The sequence below is a fragment of the Hippopotamus amphibius genome, chromosome 3, assembly GCF_030028045.1.
Source record: "Hippopotamus amphibius kiboko isolate mHipAmp2 chromosome 3, mHipAmp2.hap2, whole genome shotgun sequence".
In the NCBI taxonomy this organism is placed as follows: Eukaryota; Metazoa; Chordata; class Mammalia; order Artiodactyla; family Hippopotamidae; genus Hippopotamus; species Hippopotamus amphibius.
Window position 1 is genome coordinate 47,121,692 of NC_080188.1, and position 20,898 is coordinate 47,142,589.

At 38.3% G+C, this 20,898-nt stretch overlaps 1 protein-coding gene across 3 annotated transcripts in view; it reads right to left on the bottom strand.

The window, feature by feature from the left end:
- Positions 1–19,717, bottom strand: part of G3BP2 (G3BP stress granule assembly factor 2) — a 30,438-nt gene extending 10,721 nt beyond the window's left edge. The window contains exons 1-4 of one of the 3 annotated variants that reach the window (XM_057727331.1): positions 19,506–19,717; positions 3,891–4,009; positions 1,486–1,567; positions 534–707 (exon numbers count right to left, since the gene is read on the bottom strand). In XM_057727331.1, the coding sequence (XP_057583314.1) occupies positions 534–707; positions 1,486–1,567; positions 3,891–3,985 (351 nt within the window). In that variant the 5' untranslated portion in view covers positions 3,986–4,009; positions 19,506–19,717. Of the gene's footprint in view, positions 1–533; positions 708–1,485; positions 1,568–3,890; positions 4,010–19,269; positions 19,282–19,505 lie in introns of those variants that run through there. The other 2 variants (XM_057727329.1, XM_057727332.1) reach the window with 2 other exon arrangements.
- Positions 19,718–20,898: the final 1,181 nt, after the last annotated feature.

The following is a 20,898-nucleotide window of genomic DNA, read 5'->3' on the forward strand; positions in this document are numbered from 1 at the left end:
TGATGTTAATATAAAGTAAATCACAGAAGATCACTTAAGGAATACTGAAACTCAAGAAATGGCTACTTAATATAAAATAATCAGGATCAATATACAAATAGAATTTTTCCATTTTATTTAATATGTAACCTATTGAATATAATAATATATTTTTAATATTATTTCTGTAATCTTTTTTTAAGCTCATTATTGGAATATAATTGCTTTACACTGTTGTGCCAGTTTTTGCTGTACAACAAAGTGAATCAGCTGTATTTATACATACATCCCCATATCCCCTTCCTCCGGCAACTCAATTTCTGTAATCTTAATCATCTATTCACACATTTGTATCAGGATCTCATTTTTACTTCTCAATAGTCAAAAGTAAACACACAAAGCTCAAATAAATTAATCAACAGGTCCAATATAGATTTCTCAAAAATAGCTACATGCATACCTATACCTGTAAGAAGAAACTCTGGCCACTTCAAGCAACTAGTAACAGCAAAATGAAATCACAGAAGTGAAAATTAATTGAAATGAAAACTTACTTCAGGAGCCAGAACAAAGGTTTGCATAAACTTCCTCTCTGGCTGTCCACTATTAGACAGCAAACCCATGACCTGGACCACTACTCCATCACTCAAGGTTGCATGAGCATCCACATGACGAATTTTAGTATGACATTCGCTGAAGTTCAGAGATAATACTTTGTGGTGTATATCCTTTATTAGGAGAAGAAGGTGGGGAGGAAATACAAACTCATAATACTGTATTACCTATTCAATACTACATTACCTATTCAATACTACAGACTTTGATTTCCTCGTTAATTCTAGAATATTAACTACTTAATCTCTGTGCCTCATTTGAAACCACTCCACCATACTATGCATTACAGACACACTGATGTTCCTAAAACCACTAGTTTCAACATGTCACCTCTCTATGCATGAAGTCACAATGGCTGTCTCATATTATAGGCTTTATACAGCTTTCTCCCACTGTTCTGTATTAAGTATTTAGTCATTCACGTAAACTATGTTGACTACTTCTTGAACTCACACCTAATTTTACTTTACTGCTTGTCTGCTGACGCCACTTCTCCTATTTTAATTGCCTCTTGTTTGGTAAGGCCAAATCCTATAATTCAGAGTCTAGTGGAAGTCCCACATCCTCCACAAAGTCCTAAGGAGTATATACTCCTATGCATTTCTGCAACATAAGATTTAGCCCACATTTCCATAAAGGTTATACACTGTCTCAATTGTTTCATGTATAAAATACACCAAGGATATTAAAATGTTCCACTTTCTCTTTCATACCCATACCAGTATAATACCATGCTTCTATGTTTATAAGAAGTCAAAGCACATGACAATTACTGTAACAAATTCTAGTAGAGCTGATTACATTCAAGAAGAAATCCATGGCTGTTTTCCAAATCTCTATATTACCTCAAAAAAAAAAAAAAACTAAAATGTATATGAAATTGATACTTACATTTTGGCCATAAACAGCCTCCTGGGGCTTTCCACTAGCATCTACTCCACCGTGAACATAAGAAGAATTCCTGCCATAAAACCTGTAAAACCATTGATAATGATTAACATTCAGTTGTGAAGAGAAGTCTAAGAAGCAATAGAGTTTTGGTGTCAAAGAGACCTAGTTTTCAGGTCTGGCTGTCACTCATTAGCTATGTAATCTCGAGACCTAACAGTATTCAAGTTCAGTTTCCTTTGTTATAAAACAGAACAAGAGTAACTTCTCCATAGAGTTGTTCTAATGATTAAATGAGTAATGACACGGAATTCTTAGTGTGCCTGGCACACAAAATATATACTTAGTTATTAGCTATTCTCATCTAATTCTTACCATATCTATATTTTGTTAAGTGGAAAAATGAGGTATTCAAAATATATTGTAAATGCTGATGCTGTAGTTAATTTACCCATTTTTTTTCCTTCAGATACAAAAACTCAGTTATCTAGATTTGTTTGAAAATCAGACACTGTTTAATATTCATTCTACTGATAGTTCCAAATGATTAGTAATTTCAAACACTTAGGTTAAAAGTTTAGATTTAAATTAACTGAAATAATTCAGAGACGAAGTAAAAAAACACCTACATTATTTCAGCATCTAATTTCTCAATTATATTTTTATACTGCTTTTAAGTACATGATAAATTAGTGTTTCTCTCATATTACCTAAAGCAATTAGAATTAATGTCTTCTTAAATTAAGGTTATCAAACATGCAAAGTTAATTTTTTCATAAAGAGAACTCAGCTCCTATTTTAATAAAACATGTATGACTTCCTCTATGCCAAGCAATGGTCTCAGTGCACTATGTATTATACTGATTCATTTTACTCTGCTAACAACCTCAGCAGTAAGTGCTATTATCTAAATGAGCAAATTGAAGTTCAGAAGACATTATATTTACTCACACACCTATCAAGTAGGGGCAGCTGGCTCCAGAGTCCATGCTTTTAACCACTACCCACAGTTTAAGTTTACACCATTTTCTCTTGTGTAGTACTGGCAAGCATGTACACAACTATCATTTTTTTGGGAAGAAACTTGGCGGTAAGTGTGTATAAGAAAAGCCTTACAGATAATCATACCTTTGACTTAACAATTCTACTTTCAGAAACTTATCCTAAGAAAATAACCAGAAAGGTGCACAAAAATGCATGAGTAAGGATATCCATTAGTGTCAACAAGTGAAAAATTAAAAATGAACTAAATTTTCATTAATAGGGAAATCTGTTACATAAGCTAAGTATAAAACAAAAGTCTGTGCTATTATTTGAAATGATGGTAGAGCCTTGTTTCTCCATTTTTTAAAAAAAAGCTAAAAATGATAATGCCTACATTGTGAAGACTAAATTTCATACAAAAGACCTTATTAATTCCATTCTCCCTCAAACTCATATACACCGTCAAAAAGAATGTCTGTATTTTTATAATTAGAAAAATGTATAGGTATTCATTTTGATGGGGGCAGGGGGCAGCAGTGGTTATATAAAAATGTCCCGTGGAATAACACAGGGAATATTACACACATTTTTAACAATGGAGGTGCATAATGCAAAATAAAACTTTAGAATGCCCAGCATATTTATAAAGAGAACCTATAGATAAAAGAATAAGTCCTTTTAACAGTCTTTCCCACATGAAGTGGCAATGATATATTTATCCTTAACTCACTTGGCCAGTGTGCTCTACAACAAATGCTTTCAGAGCCTAATCCTTACAAAGGTCTCACTTATCTTCCACCTGCTAAAATACACCAGGTAGAAGAAAAATTATAAATACTACTCATAATATAAATCAATTTCATTTCAATCTCTAGAAAAAAAATAAGCTTACAGATGCCCAACTCTCGCCAAAATAGTAAACAAGGCTACTGCTGCTGTTTCACCAAGGAATACTATCTTGTTGATCAATCAGAAGGAATTTTCACAAGTATAATCATGTAACAGATTCATTTCCTAACCCTGCTACAGGGGACTCAAAAAAACACAAAAAACAAAAAAACCCCACCACAAATGATTTAAGCCTGTGATTTCAATCAAGACAGGAACCCATTAGTTGGTCAAGTCTGTGTTGTTGTTGTTGTTTTTAATAAATATAAAATACCACAGTATGTAAGTGTGTGTGTACAGATGTGAATGTGTTATATAATGGGATATAATGTGAGGTGTTATTCTTACTGTGGAGTTCAGTCAAAAAAAAAACTTGAAAAAGACTGGTTTTAAGCCATCAGATTGCTAAAATACTGGATGTGCTTTGCAAAGAAACTGTCAGGACATGAGGAGACAGGAAAGACAAAAAGTATATGTAGTCACATTCAAGAAAATAAAACTAAATAAAAATACTAAATAATGCAATTAAAATTTACCTGTGTAAATATTCTGGAGCTTTATTCAGTAAAGTATAATATTGCCTCACAAACTCCCGCCCTACAAGCAGCGGACTGGGCTTCTCCATAACCATTTCTTTGCTGCACAATGTCAAATGCTAAAGGAGCAAACATAAGGACAATTACTATTAAAAGTCATCTTTGTTAAATTCCATGAAGTAAATTTTCTTAGCCATTCAAATGAAAATGAAGAAAATATCATTTATTAAAAAGAGTAAAACAGGAAAAGAATAAATTCCCAGCAACTACTGATAACCTCCAACATTTGCCATCTCCCTTTCGTCTCTATTTCTTGATCTCCCTATCCTTCAAAATAGGGACAAGCAGCACAGTTCTCTTTATAATTCCCCAGAGTCCAGTACTGTCTCAGACTAGGGGCACCATAATAAAGTCTTCCCACTCACAGTATCTTTTTCCTTTAGGGACCATTATCTCCTACATTCTTGGATTCCAATGGTTTACTTTTGAAAATCAGGTAAAGGGCACAAGTCGGGACTTAGAGATTACACTTATCAAGTACAGTACTGATTTTTGTCTTCTTTGTACCCTCATTCTAGGGATTAATTTCATTGTTTTCAAAACGATAATGATTACCATTAAAAATCAGCAATAACTTCAATACTCAGATAATGGTTTTTTACATTTGGTGTATGTCTTTCCAACCTTTCTTGCTATTAATTATCTAATAGCTAGGACCTGTTTATAATAAATGGGATACCCTAGTGAACAAGACTCTAGCTCTCAGGAGTTTATAATCTGTCGTGGAATATAGACAAGCAAACAGGGAAAAGAATGGGTGAGGTGCTATGATAAAGTACCTCTAAGCCCAAAATCTCAAAGATAAGGTCAAGGAAAACAAGTACAAAATAAAAATAGAAACACAAACTTTCATCACTTAAAGTAAATGATTTTATGTTTATAGCCCTCAAAACAGTAAAAATTATAACATTAGGAGCTGGAGGAAAGGGAGAGAAAAAAAAAGAGAAAATCTGAATTATTACTTGTTTAAACACATATTTATATACGCACGTTTGTGTGTGTTTATCTACTGGGCAAATGAGGATGCAGTTTAAGCTCTTTATTGGAATATAACTGCTTTACACTGTTGTGCCAGTTTTTGCCGTACAACAAAGTGAATCACCTGCATTTACACATATATCCCCATATCCCCTCCCTCCCACCCTCCCTATCCCAGCCAAGTCATCACCCATCATCCAGTTGATCTCAGTGTTATGCAGCAGCTTCCCACTAGTTATCTATTTTACATTTGGTAGTATATACATGTCAATGCTACTCTCTTGCTTGTCTCAGCTTCCCTGCCCCATGTCCTCAAGTTCATTCTCTACATCTGCATTTTTATTCTTGTCCTGTCACTGGGTTCATCAGTACCAATTTTTTAGATTTCATATATATGAGTTAGCATACGGTATTTGTTTTCCTCTTTCTGGCTTACTTCACTCTGTATGACAGACTCGAGGTCCACCCATCTCACTACAAATAACTCAATTTCATTCCTTTTTTATGGCTGAGTAGTATCAGGATGCAGTTTAAATTCCTGTTAACAAATTTCAACATAGGTTTCTTTTTTTTTCTCCTTCCTTCCTTCCTTTTTTTTGCTGCACCACACGGTTTGCAGGTTCTTAGTTCCCTGACTCACACCGTGGGCAGTGAAAGTGTGGAGTCCTACTGCCAGGGAATTCCCTCAACATAGGCTTCATTTAAACAAATAATTTCACAGAGACAGCCCACCATAATCATTACAAGTGTGATGCTGTTTTTAATAAAAATCAGATACCAGCCATAATGTAGCCTACAATTCTATTGACTCCCAACTCAACTTTTACATAATGCTCTATTAGTTTCCCTTTCCCTGTTTCTCTTTTTGCAACTGTCTTGCAACTCTCAGTAGATACTAAAAAAAAATCTGTTTACATTTTTATATAATGCCTAACTCACTTTCAAAAATAGTTAACTGCTCCCAGTGGCAGGGTCTGGGGAAGGGCCAATGGCAAGAAGCCCTTGAAGCAGGCCAAGGATATGGAAAAAGACAGTAAGGTTTTCAAGCAATAAAAGCTGAAGGGGCTAAGAGGGAAGGCTACAAGTAAAGGTCCCTTGGCCACAGCTGGAATTAGGAATTCTGGCAAAAAGTAAGCTGTTCCTTATGCCTCAGGTGATGGTTACCCTTACTTCCACTGCTGTTTAAACACCTAAATTCTCTTCCATAACATCTGTTGCCACCTATAGCTAGAATTAAGTGTTGTCTTGGAGCCTGTGGCACATTTAAGGAAAAAAAATGTTCATACAGTGGCTCATGTCTTCAGTTCACCCTTAGCCATTTCTACCTTAGCTGTGAGGTCAAAGTAAACCAGCCCAGAATCCTGCCAGTCTGCTCTTCAAGATTTGTTCTACCTTGAATTCTGTAACACCTACAATTAAATCAACTCATTAAAAAAAAAAAAAGTTAATTCACAAAGCACAATCTAATACTGTCATTTCAGGTGCCATTAGTTTCCCCCAAACCTAAAAACCTCCAACAATAAGGATTAACAAATCCTAATGCATAAAAGGACTCTCATTTGCTACATTTAAAGTAATGAAACAAAGAAAACACAGTATTTTTTATTTTGAATGATGGGGAAGGTTGAAGAACAGTACATTCACCTAGAAAAATTTTATAAAATAACAAAAATGTGGAAATTATACACATTTAAATACTGTAACAACTGATTTAAGCTGTGGGAAGACACTAACTTGTCCTCTGAATAAAATAATTATGGACTTTGTTCATAATTTAGTTCATCAAAAATACTATCAGGGATTATTTCTGGGTTTGGGGATTCTCCTTTTCCCTTCTTTTTTCTCCCAACTTCCAGATTTTCTACAACAAGACTTTGTCATTTATCCCAAATTCCCATCACATTTGTAAAGTACATATTCACCTACAATTTTTGTCACCCACGTATAACCGAAGTAAAAAAAAGGTAGCAATTACACATATCAATATCAAAGAAAGGTCAAAATACACTAGAGTTACTGCAACAAAGTTTAGGAGAGGCTTCACCTTACCCAGTACCTATACAGTCACTAAAGTGGATGGCCATAAGGCCATGATATCATCAATTTAGATCAGAGACTCAGGCAAAGAAGATGGGCAACTGAGGTAACTTTTACTTGATTATCACTCAATAAATTAGTATTTATTCAAGAGAGGGAACTTGAAAAGTGAACTTCAAATGGTGAATGAGATAAGGCAATGCTAATCTGGTAAAAGCTTAAACAAATAGCTATACATAAGAGACTATGCAGAGTTCACTTTTTAAAGTTACGGGGAGGGTCCCACAGGGAATGGTGAAATGAAGATGTTACTTAGAGGATGGTGTTTCAATTAATTATACTGACATATAACTTACAGATCAGTTACTTGTTTAACTAATTGATTTTAAGTGACTCAATTTAGAGGCTAAAATATAACTGACTGATGGAGTCAACTATATCAACCAGAAAGCAAAAGTATAGGGGGGGACAAAAGCAACCTCACTCACTCACCTACTTTTAACGACAGGTTAATTTATGTATTCTACACAAACAATTGCCATCTTCCAGTTTTCCTCCCTGGAGTAAGGAAATTTATTCACAGCAAAGATCCCAAGTCAAAGGTAAGCAATTTCTGGGATTTGGGTCTGCGCGCGCGCGCACACACACACACACACACACACACACACACACACATACAAAACAAACCTCTAAACATGAATGTAAGAAAAAGGTTTTAACTACCTAAGGCCATGAAAAAGTCATGACCTTTTTGGATCTTGATTTCTTTTTTATCAATCAATCAATCAATTTACTGGCTATGTTGGGTATTCATTGCACATGGGCTTTCTCTAGTTGCGACAAGCGGGGGCTGCTCTTAGTTGCGGTGCGCAGGCTTCTCATCGCCACGGCTTCTCTTGTTGCAGAGTATGGGTTCCAGGCACATGGGCTTCAACAGTTGTGGCATGCAGGCTCAGTAGTTGTGGCTTGCAGGCTCTAGAGCACAGGCTCAGTAGCTCTGGCGCACAGGTTTAGTTGCTCCATGGCATGTGGGAATCTTCCTGGACGAGGGATTGAACTCATGTCCCTTGCATTGTCAGGCGGATTCTAAATCACTGCGCCACCAAGGAAGTCCCAGATCTTGATTTCTTAATTCACAAACTGAGGAATAATCACTGGTCAAGCCTAAAAGACTATACAGTTCTACAAAGACAGCCAAGATTTAAAGATACTTATGTACAAAAAGAATCTTTAGAAGGTTGTTAGCCTCTATCACCTTCAAAGATAAGAGCAATTATCATCTAACACCTTTTCATAGAAAATAGGGACTTCCTAGTGGCACAGTGGCCAAGAATCCACCTGACAATGCAGGGGACAGGGGTTTGATCCCTGTCCCAGGAAGATCCCACATGCCACAGAGCAACTAAGCCCATGTGCCACAACTACTGATGAGCCTGCCAGTGCCCCAACTACTGAAGCCCACACACCTAGAGCCCATGCTCCCCAACAAGAGAAGCCACCACAGTGAGGAGCCCATGCACCACAATGAACAGAAGCCCCCACTCGCCGCAACTAGAGAAAGCCCGTGTGCAGCAATGAAGACCCAACACAGCCAATAAAAAATAAATTTATTTTAAAAAAAAGAAAAAAAAAAGAAAATTCTATGTATTAAGCCCCACTTTCCCCAAACACTTGAATGTGTGGAGACTGCTGTCATACTGGGATGTACAATATAAAATGTACTCTTTTCTTGTCAGTTAAAAGCAATAATCAATCCTATTTATTCATCGAGATACCAACATGATTATATCCAGCTTTCCTTACTATTTACAGAGCTTAGACTACTTCAGAGGTCATTCACTAACACTGCCCATAATTCCTATGTATCTTATTAATCAACATCCTTTTTTATTCATTCCTATCTCTTAAAATGTTTCCTCTCCATTTGCCTGGACTAATTTCTGAAGCACATCTATCCCAGCTCTCATGGGAAATTGCTCTATTATCAATTGTCACCATCTTTTCTGAAGCTCTTTATATCCACTGAGAGGGGAATGGAGCAGAGGAAGAAAGTAACACTATAAACACAAAGCAAAGAAAGTCACAGTGTGCTTCATATCCTACAATATGATCAAATTTCCTCAATTTCAAGAGGTCTTTTGAAAAAGTTATGGCTCTTTTCCTTCCTCAACTAGAGCTTCAGCTATTAGTTAAATACTTAAGGGTTTTTGTTCATTTGTTCTTTAGTTAAAAGTATGTTCAGGGGACTTCCCTGGTGGTGCAGTGGTTAAGAATCCTGCCAATGCAGGGGACACGGATTCTATTCCTGGTCCAGGAAGATCCCACATGCTACAGAGCTACTGAGCCCATGTGCCACAACTACTGAAGCTCATGTGCCTAGAGCCTGTCCTCCACAAGAGAATCCACTACAATGAGAAGCCCATGCACTGCAACTAAGAGTAGCCCTCGCTTGCCCCAACTTGAGAAAAGCCCATGCACAGCAACAAAGACCCAAAGCAGCCATCAATCAATCAAGCTTTACAAATGCTAACTTGTTCGAGACCCACAATAAAAAAAAAGTAAGTTCAGTGAATCACTAGTATAATGGGGCTTCCCCGAAAGCAAACAATCTCAGGCTACATTAATATGGATGTAATGTCTAAAATGAACTCACAGTCCTGTTCTCATTTACGCAAGTTAAATAGTGGTTGAACATTGAATGGAAACTATAGCAAGGTAGATTTAGCTTCAATATAGTGCAAGAATAACCAGAACAGTTACTTCACGAATAGCCAGTCACTGCAGGTAATTATTCCAGAGACTAAACAATTTAGCAGAAATGTAATAAAATAATATGTCCAACAAATGCATTCATTTGGGCCCACCCAAAGTACTGTTCCCCTGAAAATCTTTCCTGATTCCCAAATAGAATATAATTGTCTTCCCTTTGAATTCTCAAAGTACTTTGGGCCTTTATCATGGCACTTTATTAATCATATTCTGACCTAAACTGCTAACTGCATCTATTTTAGTCTTCCCCTTCTCTAGCCCCCTCTCAAATATTATATAATCTGAGTTCTCCCTTAAATGTATTTCTCTGAAAGGTCACAATTTTCAAAAATTCAATGACCTCAGTCTTTCATCTGTCTGCATTATCACTGTTGCTCACCTCCTCCTAATGCATCTAGATTTCTATCATGAGACAACTTTCTCATCAAAATGCGTAAGTCCTTAAGGTCTGTCTTCCAATATGGCAATTTCAACTGTCAAATGGCTTCAGCTCTCAGATATACTAAAATTTATATGTAATCTCTGCCACAAACTCAAATTTGACATTTTTAATCCCTTGCTGAATACCCACACATGAACTCACAGGTAACCCTAAATATGCACCCTCCCCTACACAGAGAAGGCAGCTTCCTTATTTCTGTTAATGGTGCCACCATATTCTTTGCTTGAAAGCTCAGTCCTAAGTGACTTTCCCCTCTTTAAACTTCAAACTGTGAAATCTTGCCAACTCAAAAATCTCTTGGAATTTGTCCCATCCTTTCTGTTCCCACTCAATTCAGACCCTTTCAGTTCTTCCTCAAAAGTCTTCAACTTCTGTATCATGTGTAGCATACACTGTATACGTAAAATCCAAACAGCTGCATTTGGTTTGAAGTAAAGGCCTTCCACAGAAATCCAGTCCGGCATACAAGGTCCTAACCAACACTTCAAATATATCTTCCACTACACTTCTCAGCTCTCTAAACAAATTCTATGCTGAGAATATAATCATTACTCTAAGTCACTGTCTTACTTCATTCAACACAGGCTGGGTAAATAGATGGGACAATAAAAATTCATTCAACATTTATTGAATTATCTACTATATATGTGCCAGATACTATGCAAGGAAAAACAAAGGTGAACATGACAGACCTGATCTGCTGCTCCAAAGAAATTTAAAGTCCACTGGGAGATAGAATTCCTAAACACAATTATCTAATATGATAAATGCTACAGCCCTACCACAAAGAATATACCACTTGAAATGGAACAGGAGTAGAAATATGACATGCAAAAAATGAGGAAGTGAGTATTGCAAGCCAGAGCTAAAAGAGAAAAGAATTTTTAGGGGATGACTGTCTCCTCAAAACTACCAAATGCTCCCTCATGCACTTTTCAAAAACCTACTCAAGATCCTATTCCAACCCTCCCTGGCTTTCTTAGCTAAGTCCCTCATACAGGATTAACCATTTCTTCTCTCAGTACTACATATCTTCTTTAGCTCTTTTATTAATGCATTCAGTCCTAGTAATTAATATGTGTGCCTGTGCACAGGCACACTCTCTCCTGTTTGGAAGGCTCCTTTAAGTTAATGCTAAGCATAAGCCTGGCAATGTTACACTTCCAGGAGATGCTCAATAGATATTTTTTGTAGCATCTACCATTACTTTGTACATAAAAGGATTAAAAAAAATTTGTTGAACAAATCTGTGATACTAAAGATCTCTTAAAGAAAGTCCCTGGCGGTCCAGTGGTTAGGATTCCCCACTTCCACTGCAGGGGGCATAGATTTGATCCCTGGTTAGGAAACTAAGATCCCGCATTCTGTGTGGCAAGGCCATTAAAAAAGACCTCTTAAGAGAAGCAACCTACCAAAATACAGATATTTCAATAGTTACTGAGTAAAGCTCCTATGAGGTATGTAATGTACGACATGATAAATATAATTAACACTGCTGTATGTTATATATGGAAAGTTAAGAGTAAATCCAAAGAGTTATCACAAAATTTTTTTCTGTTTCTTTAATTTTGTATCTACACGAGAGGATGGATGTTCAAAAACTTAATCCTGATAATCATTTCAAGATGTACATCAATCATCACACTGTACATAAACATACTGCTATGTCAATTATATCTCAATAAATCTGAAAGGAAAAAAAGCTGCTATGGGGGAATGCTAATGAATAAACAAATCATTAATTGTGTAATTTCTAAATATTTTTAAAGTCAATCTTCTACACTCTAGTTCTTATTTACATGTAAATGTATATATGTCTATACGTCTATTTACATGAACACATACTGCTGCAATATGAAGTTAAGAGTTTTGAGATTAACTAAAGGTCCAAACAAAACAACTACAACAGCTTTAGCACAAATTCTAAGAACTTTTAGAGCTAAATCTAAAAAATTTAGCATTACAGTAGACCCACACAATACAGTCAATTTATTTTCAAAGGTACCAAAGTAATTCTCTTTTCAACAAAATGATTTTGGAAGCACTTGATATCTATACGTTAAAACAAAGTTTGACTCGTACTTTGCATCATGTACAAAAATTACCTTGAAATGCACCATGGACCTACATGTAAAGCCTAATGCTAGGCTTCTAGTGAAAAGGACAGGAAAAAAACCTTAATAACCTTAGGTTAAGTAAAGATTTTAGATAAGACACAAAAAGAAAAAAAATTTAAAAACTGACAAATTGGACTTAAGCAAAATGTAAAACGTCTGCTCATTTCAAGTCATCATTAAGAAAATGAAGACAAGCCACGTTGTGAAAGAAAATGTGTAGAATACACATCTAATAAAGGATTTATACCAAGAAGATAGACCTCTCCTAACTTAATAAGAAATACAATTTTAAAAGGGCAAAAGATCTGAATCTACAATCCACATCAAGATATACAGATGGCAAATAAAGATGAAAAGATGCTCAACATCAATAATCCTTCAAAAATTGCAAATTAAAACCATTATGATATACCACTAAACACCTTGAATGATGGCTAACATTAAAATCTAAAAATACTAAGTGCTTTCAAGGATGGGGAAAATTGGTAGGAACAAAAAAAATGGTACAGTCACTTTGGAAAACCGTATGGCAGTTTCTCATAAAATTAAACATATGTCTCATATTACTCAACAATCCTACTCCTGCATATTTATCCAAAAGAAATGAAGCCTGTGTTCACACTGAGACCTGTATGTTGTCTGCAGCAGCTTTATTAATAAACACTCAAAACCTGGAAACAACAAAATGACCATTAGCCAGGTGAATGAACAAACTGGCAAATGCAAATAATGAAATACTACCTGGCAATAAAAAGAACTTATTGATATATGCAATAACATGAATGAGTTTCCAAAATACTACCCAAAGATAAAGTTAATGCTATATGATTCTACTGATATGTCACTCTTTAAAATGAAAACTATAGGGCTAAATCATATCAGGGGCTAGAGACATATACTGGGGTGAAGGAAATATATCTTTTGACTGTACTGGTGGTTTCATGACTGTGTATGCCTATCCAAAGTCATACAACTGAACACATGAAAAGACTGGTTTTTACTGATTCTAAATTATTCCTCAATTTTTTAAATTCAGCAATACAATTATGCTTTATACGAACCATTTCACAAATATTTGTGGAGAATCTACCACATACCAAGCATTTTTTAGGTGCCCGGAAATTGACAATATTCAACAGTTCAAAAAACACAATTTATTCAGTTTTCATTTATTAGATTAACAAAAATGAAAATGACTGATAATATCCAGTACTGTTAAAGGGGTGGGGGAAACAGGCTCCTTCACATACAGTGTTGGTGGAAATATAGTTACAACCTTTTGGAGATGCAATTTTGCAGTTTTAGTCTAATTAATTAAAAATACATATAACCAGTAATCCCACTTCTAAGATATATTAAAAAGAAAAATGTGCACAACTGCACAAAGATAATAGGAAAGTTATAAACATAGACAAAAAGTACTATCCACAAAAGTTAAGTAATAACCAAATTGTAGAATGCTACAAATCCCATCTTTGGGGAAAAAAGGCATGATACGAAAAGAAATATACAAGATAATATGTGTTGTGGGTCTAGGAAACGAACAAAGGGTATATATTAACTTTGTAATTTTAAAAAACACTAAAATTTTCATTTAGTTTCTAATAACCATCTAACAGATATATGTTATTGGTTAGAAAACATGGCTCTAGAATAAATGTTGAAAGTTTGAAAATTCATTTAGCACTACTACCAAAGCAAAAAAGTAATCTTGACATTATGCCTACAACATTAGTGACAATTTATAGTTAAAGTCTGAGTGTGCTTAACTACTACCAAATAACTGAAGATAAAATTGAGGAGGAGGAGATGGGGGAAACAGACTAATAAAGATACCATGCTGGAATTTAAAATAAGCAGCTACATAGACAGAAACAAAAACTTACTGCCTAGATCTTAAGGTGCACTCCTGAACTTTGTTGTTTCCAAGAGGTAATTTAAAAACCATCTGATATGCTTACCTGATATAGTACGAGAGAGTCAAAAATTATCCGCACTCTGGCTGTAGAATTTAACTTTTAGAAAAGACAAATACATCAGTTTGACATAACCTCCTTGCTTTTCAATACATTTTGTCCATCTGTCAACAAGTTTTCCGGATTCCCTCATTTAAAAATGTTTTAGACACTTTCCTGGTGGCTCACTGGTTAGAAATCCACCTGCCAATGCAGAGGACACGGGTTCGAGCCCTGGTCCAGGAAGATCCCACATGCTGCGGAGCAAGTAAGCCTGTGCGCCACACTACTGAGCCTGTGCTCTGCAACAAGAGAAACCACTGACTGCACTGAGAAGCCTGCGCACTGCAACAAGAGTAGCCCCTGCTCACCACAACTAGAAAAAGCCCGTGTGTAACAATGAAGACCCAAAGCAGCCAAAAATAAATAAATAAATCTTAAAAAAATGTTTTAGGCTGAGCTGTGAGCCATGAAAACTCCACTGTCTTCATGTGGACAGGCATCCAGCTCCTTCTTGATGTTGATGGCTAACATTTTTGTGACCTTCTTTGAATTTCTCTATCCATTTATACATACTTCGTGACAAAACACTTTCTCCATACTGTGCACAAAGTCTTGGGTAAATAACCGCACCAGGTACACCTTCAGACTACAAAAAACAAATCAATGCGCACTGCTGTTTCATGCAAACGACAAGTGGGGCATCCATTTTTGCTTCTATTGCAGTTATAAATGAACTGATGTAACACGTTCACACCTGCACAGCAGTGACTGGGGAGACAGTACCCTTGAACAGGAAAACTCTGATAAGACAGTATGGCCAACAGAAGTTTGAATATAACTGGAGTGAGGACAATTTTTGACTCACCCTCACTATTTTTTTTGATAACCTATTATTAAATTAATGGTCTTAAAAACAAAAATACAATACACTGAACCCCAACTGTGAACCATCAGTTCATATGCAATCATTAAAATATTGTCAAAGATATAAAACTATAGGAAAAATAGAAACAGTATAAAATTTGCAACTAAGGTATGATTTCAATAACATGAAGGCAATGTGTGCACTTGGACAAGAAAATGAAATTAATTCCTTAGGTTTACTACTGCAAAATAATTATTAGAGTACATTACAATACAAAACACCAGGTAATTCAAGTGAAATAATTTTGTATTCCACTAATTCTTTTTAATCTTAGAGACCTCTGCAACGGCACCTCCATTCTCTATTCAGTAATAAAATGGCTGTATCTACATATGATCATAAAATCTAATTATACTAAACTATTAACCCTAAACACCTGGCTGCAACCATCACTATACATAAGCATCAAAACGCACAATCAAAAATTCACTGAGGGGCCTGGAATGTTTCTGACCACCATCAATAACGAGTGATCAGAAATGCAGTATCTCTGGCTCAAGCAGTTCGAGGGGAAGGGGGTAGGTAGAATTTCACTTACTGCAAATTACTTGCATGAAATTTCATGTCACAATTTGGTGGCTATTTTAATTCTTGCAAAAAAAACGTGCAAAATGAAAACTGCTGAGAAATCAAGAAACTAAAAGAAAATGGCATTTTGAAAAATAGAAAACTGCAAAAATAATTTTTCAGTACTGTAAAGTTGGATGTAGTACTTTATCTTGCTTTCTATAAAAAGAGTAAAGATGCAGTAACAGGATGCAGTTCTCTTACCAGAAACTATGTTACCAAAGGCTATGTCTATGCTAGGACACGCTAATCTCTTACTATTGGATACTTACCACCCTTTCTCTCTAAAGCACCTCACCCATGGCTGGGCTCACAGTAAGTCAGGCCCGGGCCCATTCTCACTGAACTATGGATTGTAATATCGGTTCTCAACAGCTAACCGCATATTAAAACTGAAACCTCTGGAAATTCTAGATAGTCTTTCCTTAAAATGACTTTACCAATCAAAATAGCAATGCGTGGACTTCCCTGGTGGTGCAGTGGTTAAGAATCTGCCTGGCAATGCAGAGGACACGGGTTCAAGCCCTGGTCTGGGAAGATTCCACATGCTGTGGAGCAACTAAGCCCGTATGTCACTACTGAACCTGCGCTCTAGAGCCCACGAGCCACAACTACTGAGCCCATGTGGCACAACTACTGAAGCCCGCCCGCCTAGAGCCTGTGCTCCACAACAAGAGAAGCCATCACACTGAGTAGCTGCCACTCGCCGCAACTAGAGAAAGCCCTCTCGCCGCAACGAAGACCCAGCCAACAAATAAATGAATAAATAAATTTTTTAAAAAAGCAATGCATATCTATTTAGAGCACCGACCTTCAATCTGTTGTGGCACACCACAGAATGAAAGCATCACAAACAAGATCTAAGCACCAGTCACAGAAATAAAAGGTAGTTGTGGATTAAGCCTTTTCTTTCCTCAGGCCCCAAAGGTCTAAGGAGGCAAGCTTTGCAGTTCAGAAGCTATTAAAAGTGACCAAGCATTAAAGAAATGCAAATGCTGCCCCACAAAAATTAAAACATGCATTTATGTTATGCTTTAAGCTTTAACAAGTAGCCTACACATTCCTTTACCTCCTTGAAATAGATAGGCTATTAGCTCCATTTACAGAAAAGGAAACCATGATGTTTTGAGAGCCTAAGGAAAGGAGTTCAAGGTCCCTCTGTTATACTTATGAGGACAGGATTTGAAAACAGGTCTCCTCCCTCTACTGATGTTTTCATTACATCTGTTTAAGAACAACCGCTTTTGAAGAACTGTCAGGGATGCAAGAATATAAAAAAATTTAAAGTCTAACTGTTAGCTTATTTGATACTGTAGGAAGGCGCTAAAAGGCAGAAAACAGTAACATAATAGGAAACCCAAAACAGTCATCCCAACATACCTACAACAGTATATCTACATAGGGTAAAATATCTAGAAATTAAAAGATAAAAATAAGCTGAGGAACAGCAGTCAAGTGATTCTACTGTTTCTGAAGCCAGTCCAAAGTTCTGGGAGATAGAACTTGTTTGTTCTGTCAGAAACATTTAAAAAATGTTTCCCAGTGGAGAGTTAAGTCACGTTTGTCAATTAAGTTCAGAAACAACCCTCCAGTCTGTACCTATCAAAACCATCCTTGAAAAGGGGTCATTCCTCACCTCCACACACACTCAGTATACAATATGTGGGGAAAAGTCTTATTTAAAGCATCCTAGGATACAATTTTCAATCCTGACAATGGGCAATCAACAGCAATAATTCTTCAGGGCAAGGAAACTGTTAACCTAAAGACACTACTGGTATTTATAGATTTTCAGTAACTGATGCGTAAATTTTCATTTTTGATCTCACAAGTGAAATATGGCTAATAAATATATCGTACTAGCAACAGTGACAACACTATTCAAACTCGAGTAGTTGCTAACAATTCAACTGCTCACCTGCTAACTCACTCAATTCGACTATCAAATTATTAAAGACTTATTTTCTTCTTCAATTTTTGATCCTCCTCCACCCCATAAGCATCCTTTCTTTCCTCTTGCTATTTGTTCACCATTGACAAATATTTCAACCCCTGAATATTCAACAACCTGAAATGTAACAGCTCTTAAATAATAAGCAATGCACCTGAGGTCCTTATCCTCCCTACAATTCCTTGATAACCTTTCAGAATTAAACAGCCTTTAGAGATCAAATCATAACACAAGGATACACATGAATAATTCTAAATATTTAAGAAAATGGGAAGATATCACCAAAGAAACAACACATAATTCACTTCTAAGAAGTTTAAACTAATCATACCGTTTATTTTTTAAGACCAGGAATTCCAGACACCAAAAAGACGACTGGATACTAATAGGGCCAACTGTTTACTTAGAAACTTTGTTCAAATGCCTAAAGCTATATTAACTGCCAAATATGGAGGTGGACAAGGAATTCCCAACTTCTTCCCCTCTAGCATACGGGGCTCCCCAATTGCAGTTAATGATTTACAGATCTAGGTACATGCAACGCCAACATTTGGAAGACTAGCACGAGGTGTTTAAAACCACTATTTTAACACGTTATTGCCACAACAACTATATACGGGGGGGGGGGGGGGGGGGCTTTGCTATTATTCCAGCTTTGGTGCACGTGTGTGGTTTTCATGAGTTTTTGTTTTTGTTTGATTTTTAAGAGAGCAAAGGTACCGCCCCTCCAAGAGGGGGAAAAAAAGTCTGTTAAGAAATTAGGCATACCTTGGAGGAAAAAAAAAATCGATCTGTGCAGAAAACTGTAGATGCAAATCTATACTCGTCCCAAAGCGGCACAGGGCCATCTTAAGAAATCTGCCTTTAGAGATGCAGGTGAAATTCGATCAGATTCGACTAACAAAATTAACACAATCTACGGACGCTATGTTCCTCCTCTTGCTTATCCTTCCCACCCCTTCCAAGAAGAGATGAGGGAAGAGGAAGAGACCCACTCTTCAAAGCGCTCAAACATCTCTTCTATTCCTGGATCAGTAAGAGATCGCCTGCATAAAAAGGGCACCGAGAAGGCGTACGTTATATATAGCCCGGGTTTCTGAACTCCTTCGGGATAAACCGGAGGGGGTCAGAGACCGCGGAACACCAGGTACTGGGTAAGCAGAGCGGAGGCTGCCTTCAGACCCGGATTCTGTTTCCGTGCACATAAATGGTGCCCGGAGGCCGCTACTTTCGCATCTGCGTCGCTTCTGCCTCCGCCGACACAGCCTCTTTTCCCCTCCCCCACGGGCGGGGCGGCGGCGGCCTCCCCGCTGCCAGGGAACCGGGAATAAGAGGCGCAAGAGTCGGGGACGAGGCTGGTGGGCTCCGCACTCGAAACGGCCTCTCCGGCAAGCCCACTCCCCCCACGTCCCGTCCGAAGCCTCCAGCAGCGCGCCTTTGGGAGCCGCTGTGTCCCCTTTCCCAGCTCGCCACCTCATCCCCAACCAACCCCAGCCCCACCTGTGCCCTCGGAGCCCTCCGTCCGCACGGCGCGCGCCAGTCACCCCTCTGCCCACGAGGCCTCCCATCCCTCACCTGAGAGGAAAGGCTTGGCTTCTCTCTCACACGCGCGCGCGCGCGCACACACACACACACACGCACACGCACAAACACAGCAGCGTAGGCAGCGGGCAAGAACAATGTCTCTCTCTGCCGCGACACCTCCGACACCGGGGCTCACGCACAGGACGGTTGCCTGGAGCCGCTGCGCGCGACGGGAATGTCCCCTTCCGACCACCACACCGACCGCCCTTCCCGGCCCCCGTACACACCTCCAACCAACAGCAGCGGCCGGTACGTCGCGCGGAGGTCAGCGGGTAAATCGCCGAGGACCGGCTGCAGCGGATTCTTCTCGCTCGCCGCCCCCTCCCTCCGAGAAGCCGCAAGCCTCGGAAGCCGGAGAGCCGTGAGCTGCTTCCCCTCACAACCACCTCTTCCCGGGCGCCAGGCGCTGCGGCGAGCGACAAGGAACACGGACGTCCCGCCCCCTTTGCCACCGCCCCCTCTTATTGTTTTACCCCTGCCGAAAGGGCTGGGGAACCCCCCAGCACGGCTTCAGCCAATCACACATCTCCTCCGCGAGCTGGACCCAACCTTCTCGCGTCCCTCTGCGGAGCACGCGCAGAACGCCGCCGCGCTCACGTACTCTCGCGCCCGGAAAGCCGGGGAACCGGAACCGGCGTGAAGCCGGGGCGAGAGTCCGCTGATTTGACGTCACAAGGAGGCTGCCTTTCTCCTGCCTCGTCGCTCTTCGAGGTCGCGCCCCAACAGGAAGCGGGTCTCTGCAGCGCTGTGCCTTTCGCGCAGTCTTTTGGGGACTGATTTTTCTGGTCCTTTTATATTATTAAGAGGAAGGGAATTTAGTGATTTTTCTCTCTGAACTAGGTGTCTGCAGGTTGTTGCTCTAGACAAGCCTAAAATGCAGCCCGTGGTTTCAGCTGCTTGCACCCTAAACTCAGCCTAGAAAATGGAGATTTTTAAGCTCCACCGAGAAGGTGAAATCGTTCAACGCAGTATATATTATGGGGCCTACTGGGTGCCAAGTACTGGGATATAGAAAAAATAAGACGTGGTCTCCACAGAGAAAAAAAAATTCTATTTCTTTGTGTCCCTGTTCAATGTTTAGGCGTTGCTAAATACATACTAACTAAGCATTTTACATGCTAAAGCAGCTAAAAGGCTGAAATCCCAGGAGATATCAGGATTACAGCCCTGTCCTAGATCTAGGCCCAGACTTGGCCCCAGGGGCATAGCTGGGAGAACACTAGACCCTGACTCTAATGACCTTGATTCATGGAAAAAACCAAGTCTCCTTACAGTCAGGGAAGCCACTTTGCACCTTAGTTTTGGCAGCGCTTCGCAGAGACTATCAAGACAGCTGAGGAATTTTGGAAGGGCTGAGGAAATGGTGAAAGAAATAAAAGGCAATTAGGAAAGAAAATGCCCATATACAAAACAAAACGCAGACATAACACATTTCACCAGTTTTCTTCACAATTCTTTTAGAGTAATTTTAAGGTATTTTCCACGTGTTTTCACACGTTTACGGGGCAGTGCCAGCATTTGAAACTCCAAAATCTACACTGCTTTTTACTTATGTTGTTCAATCATTTTGTTATATGCAAACTATATGGGCAGACTATCACTTTTATGAAATGAACCGAC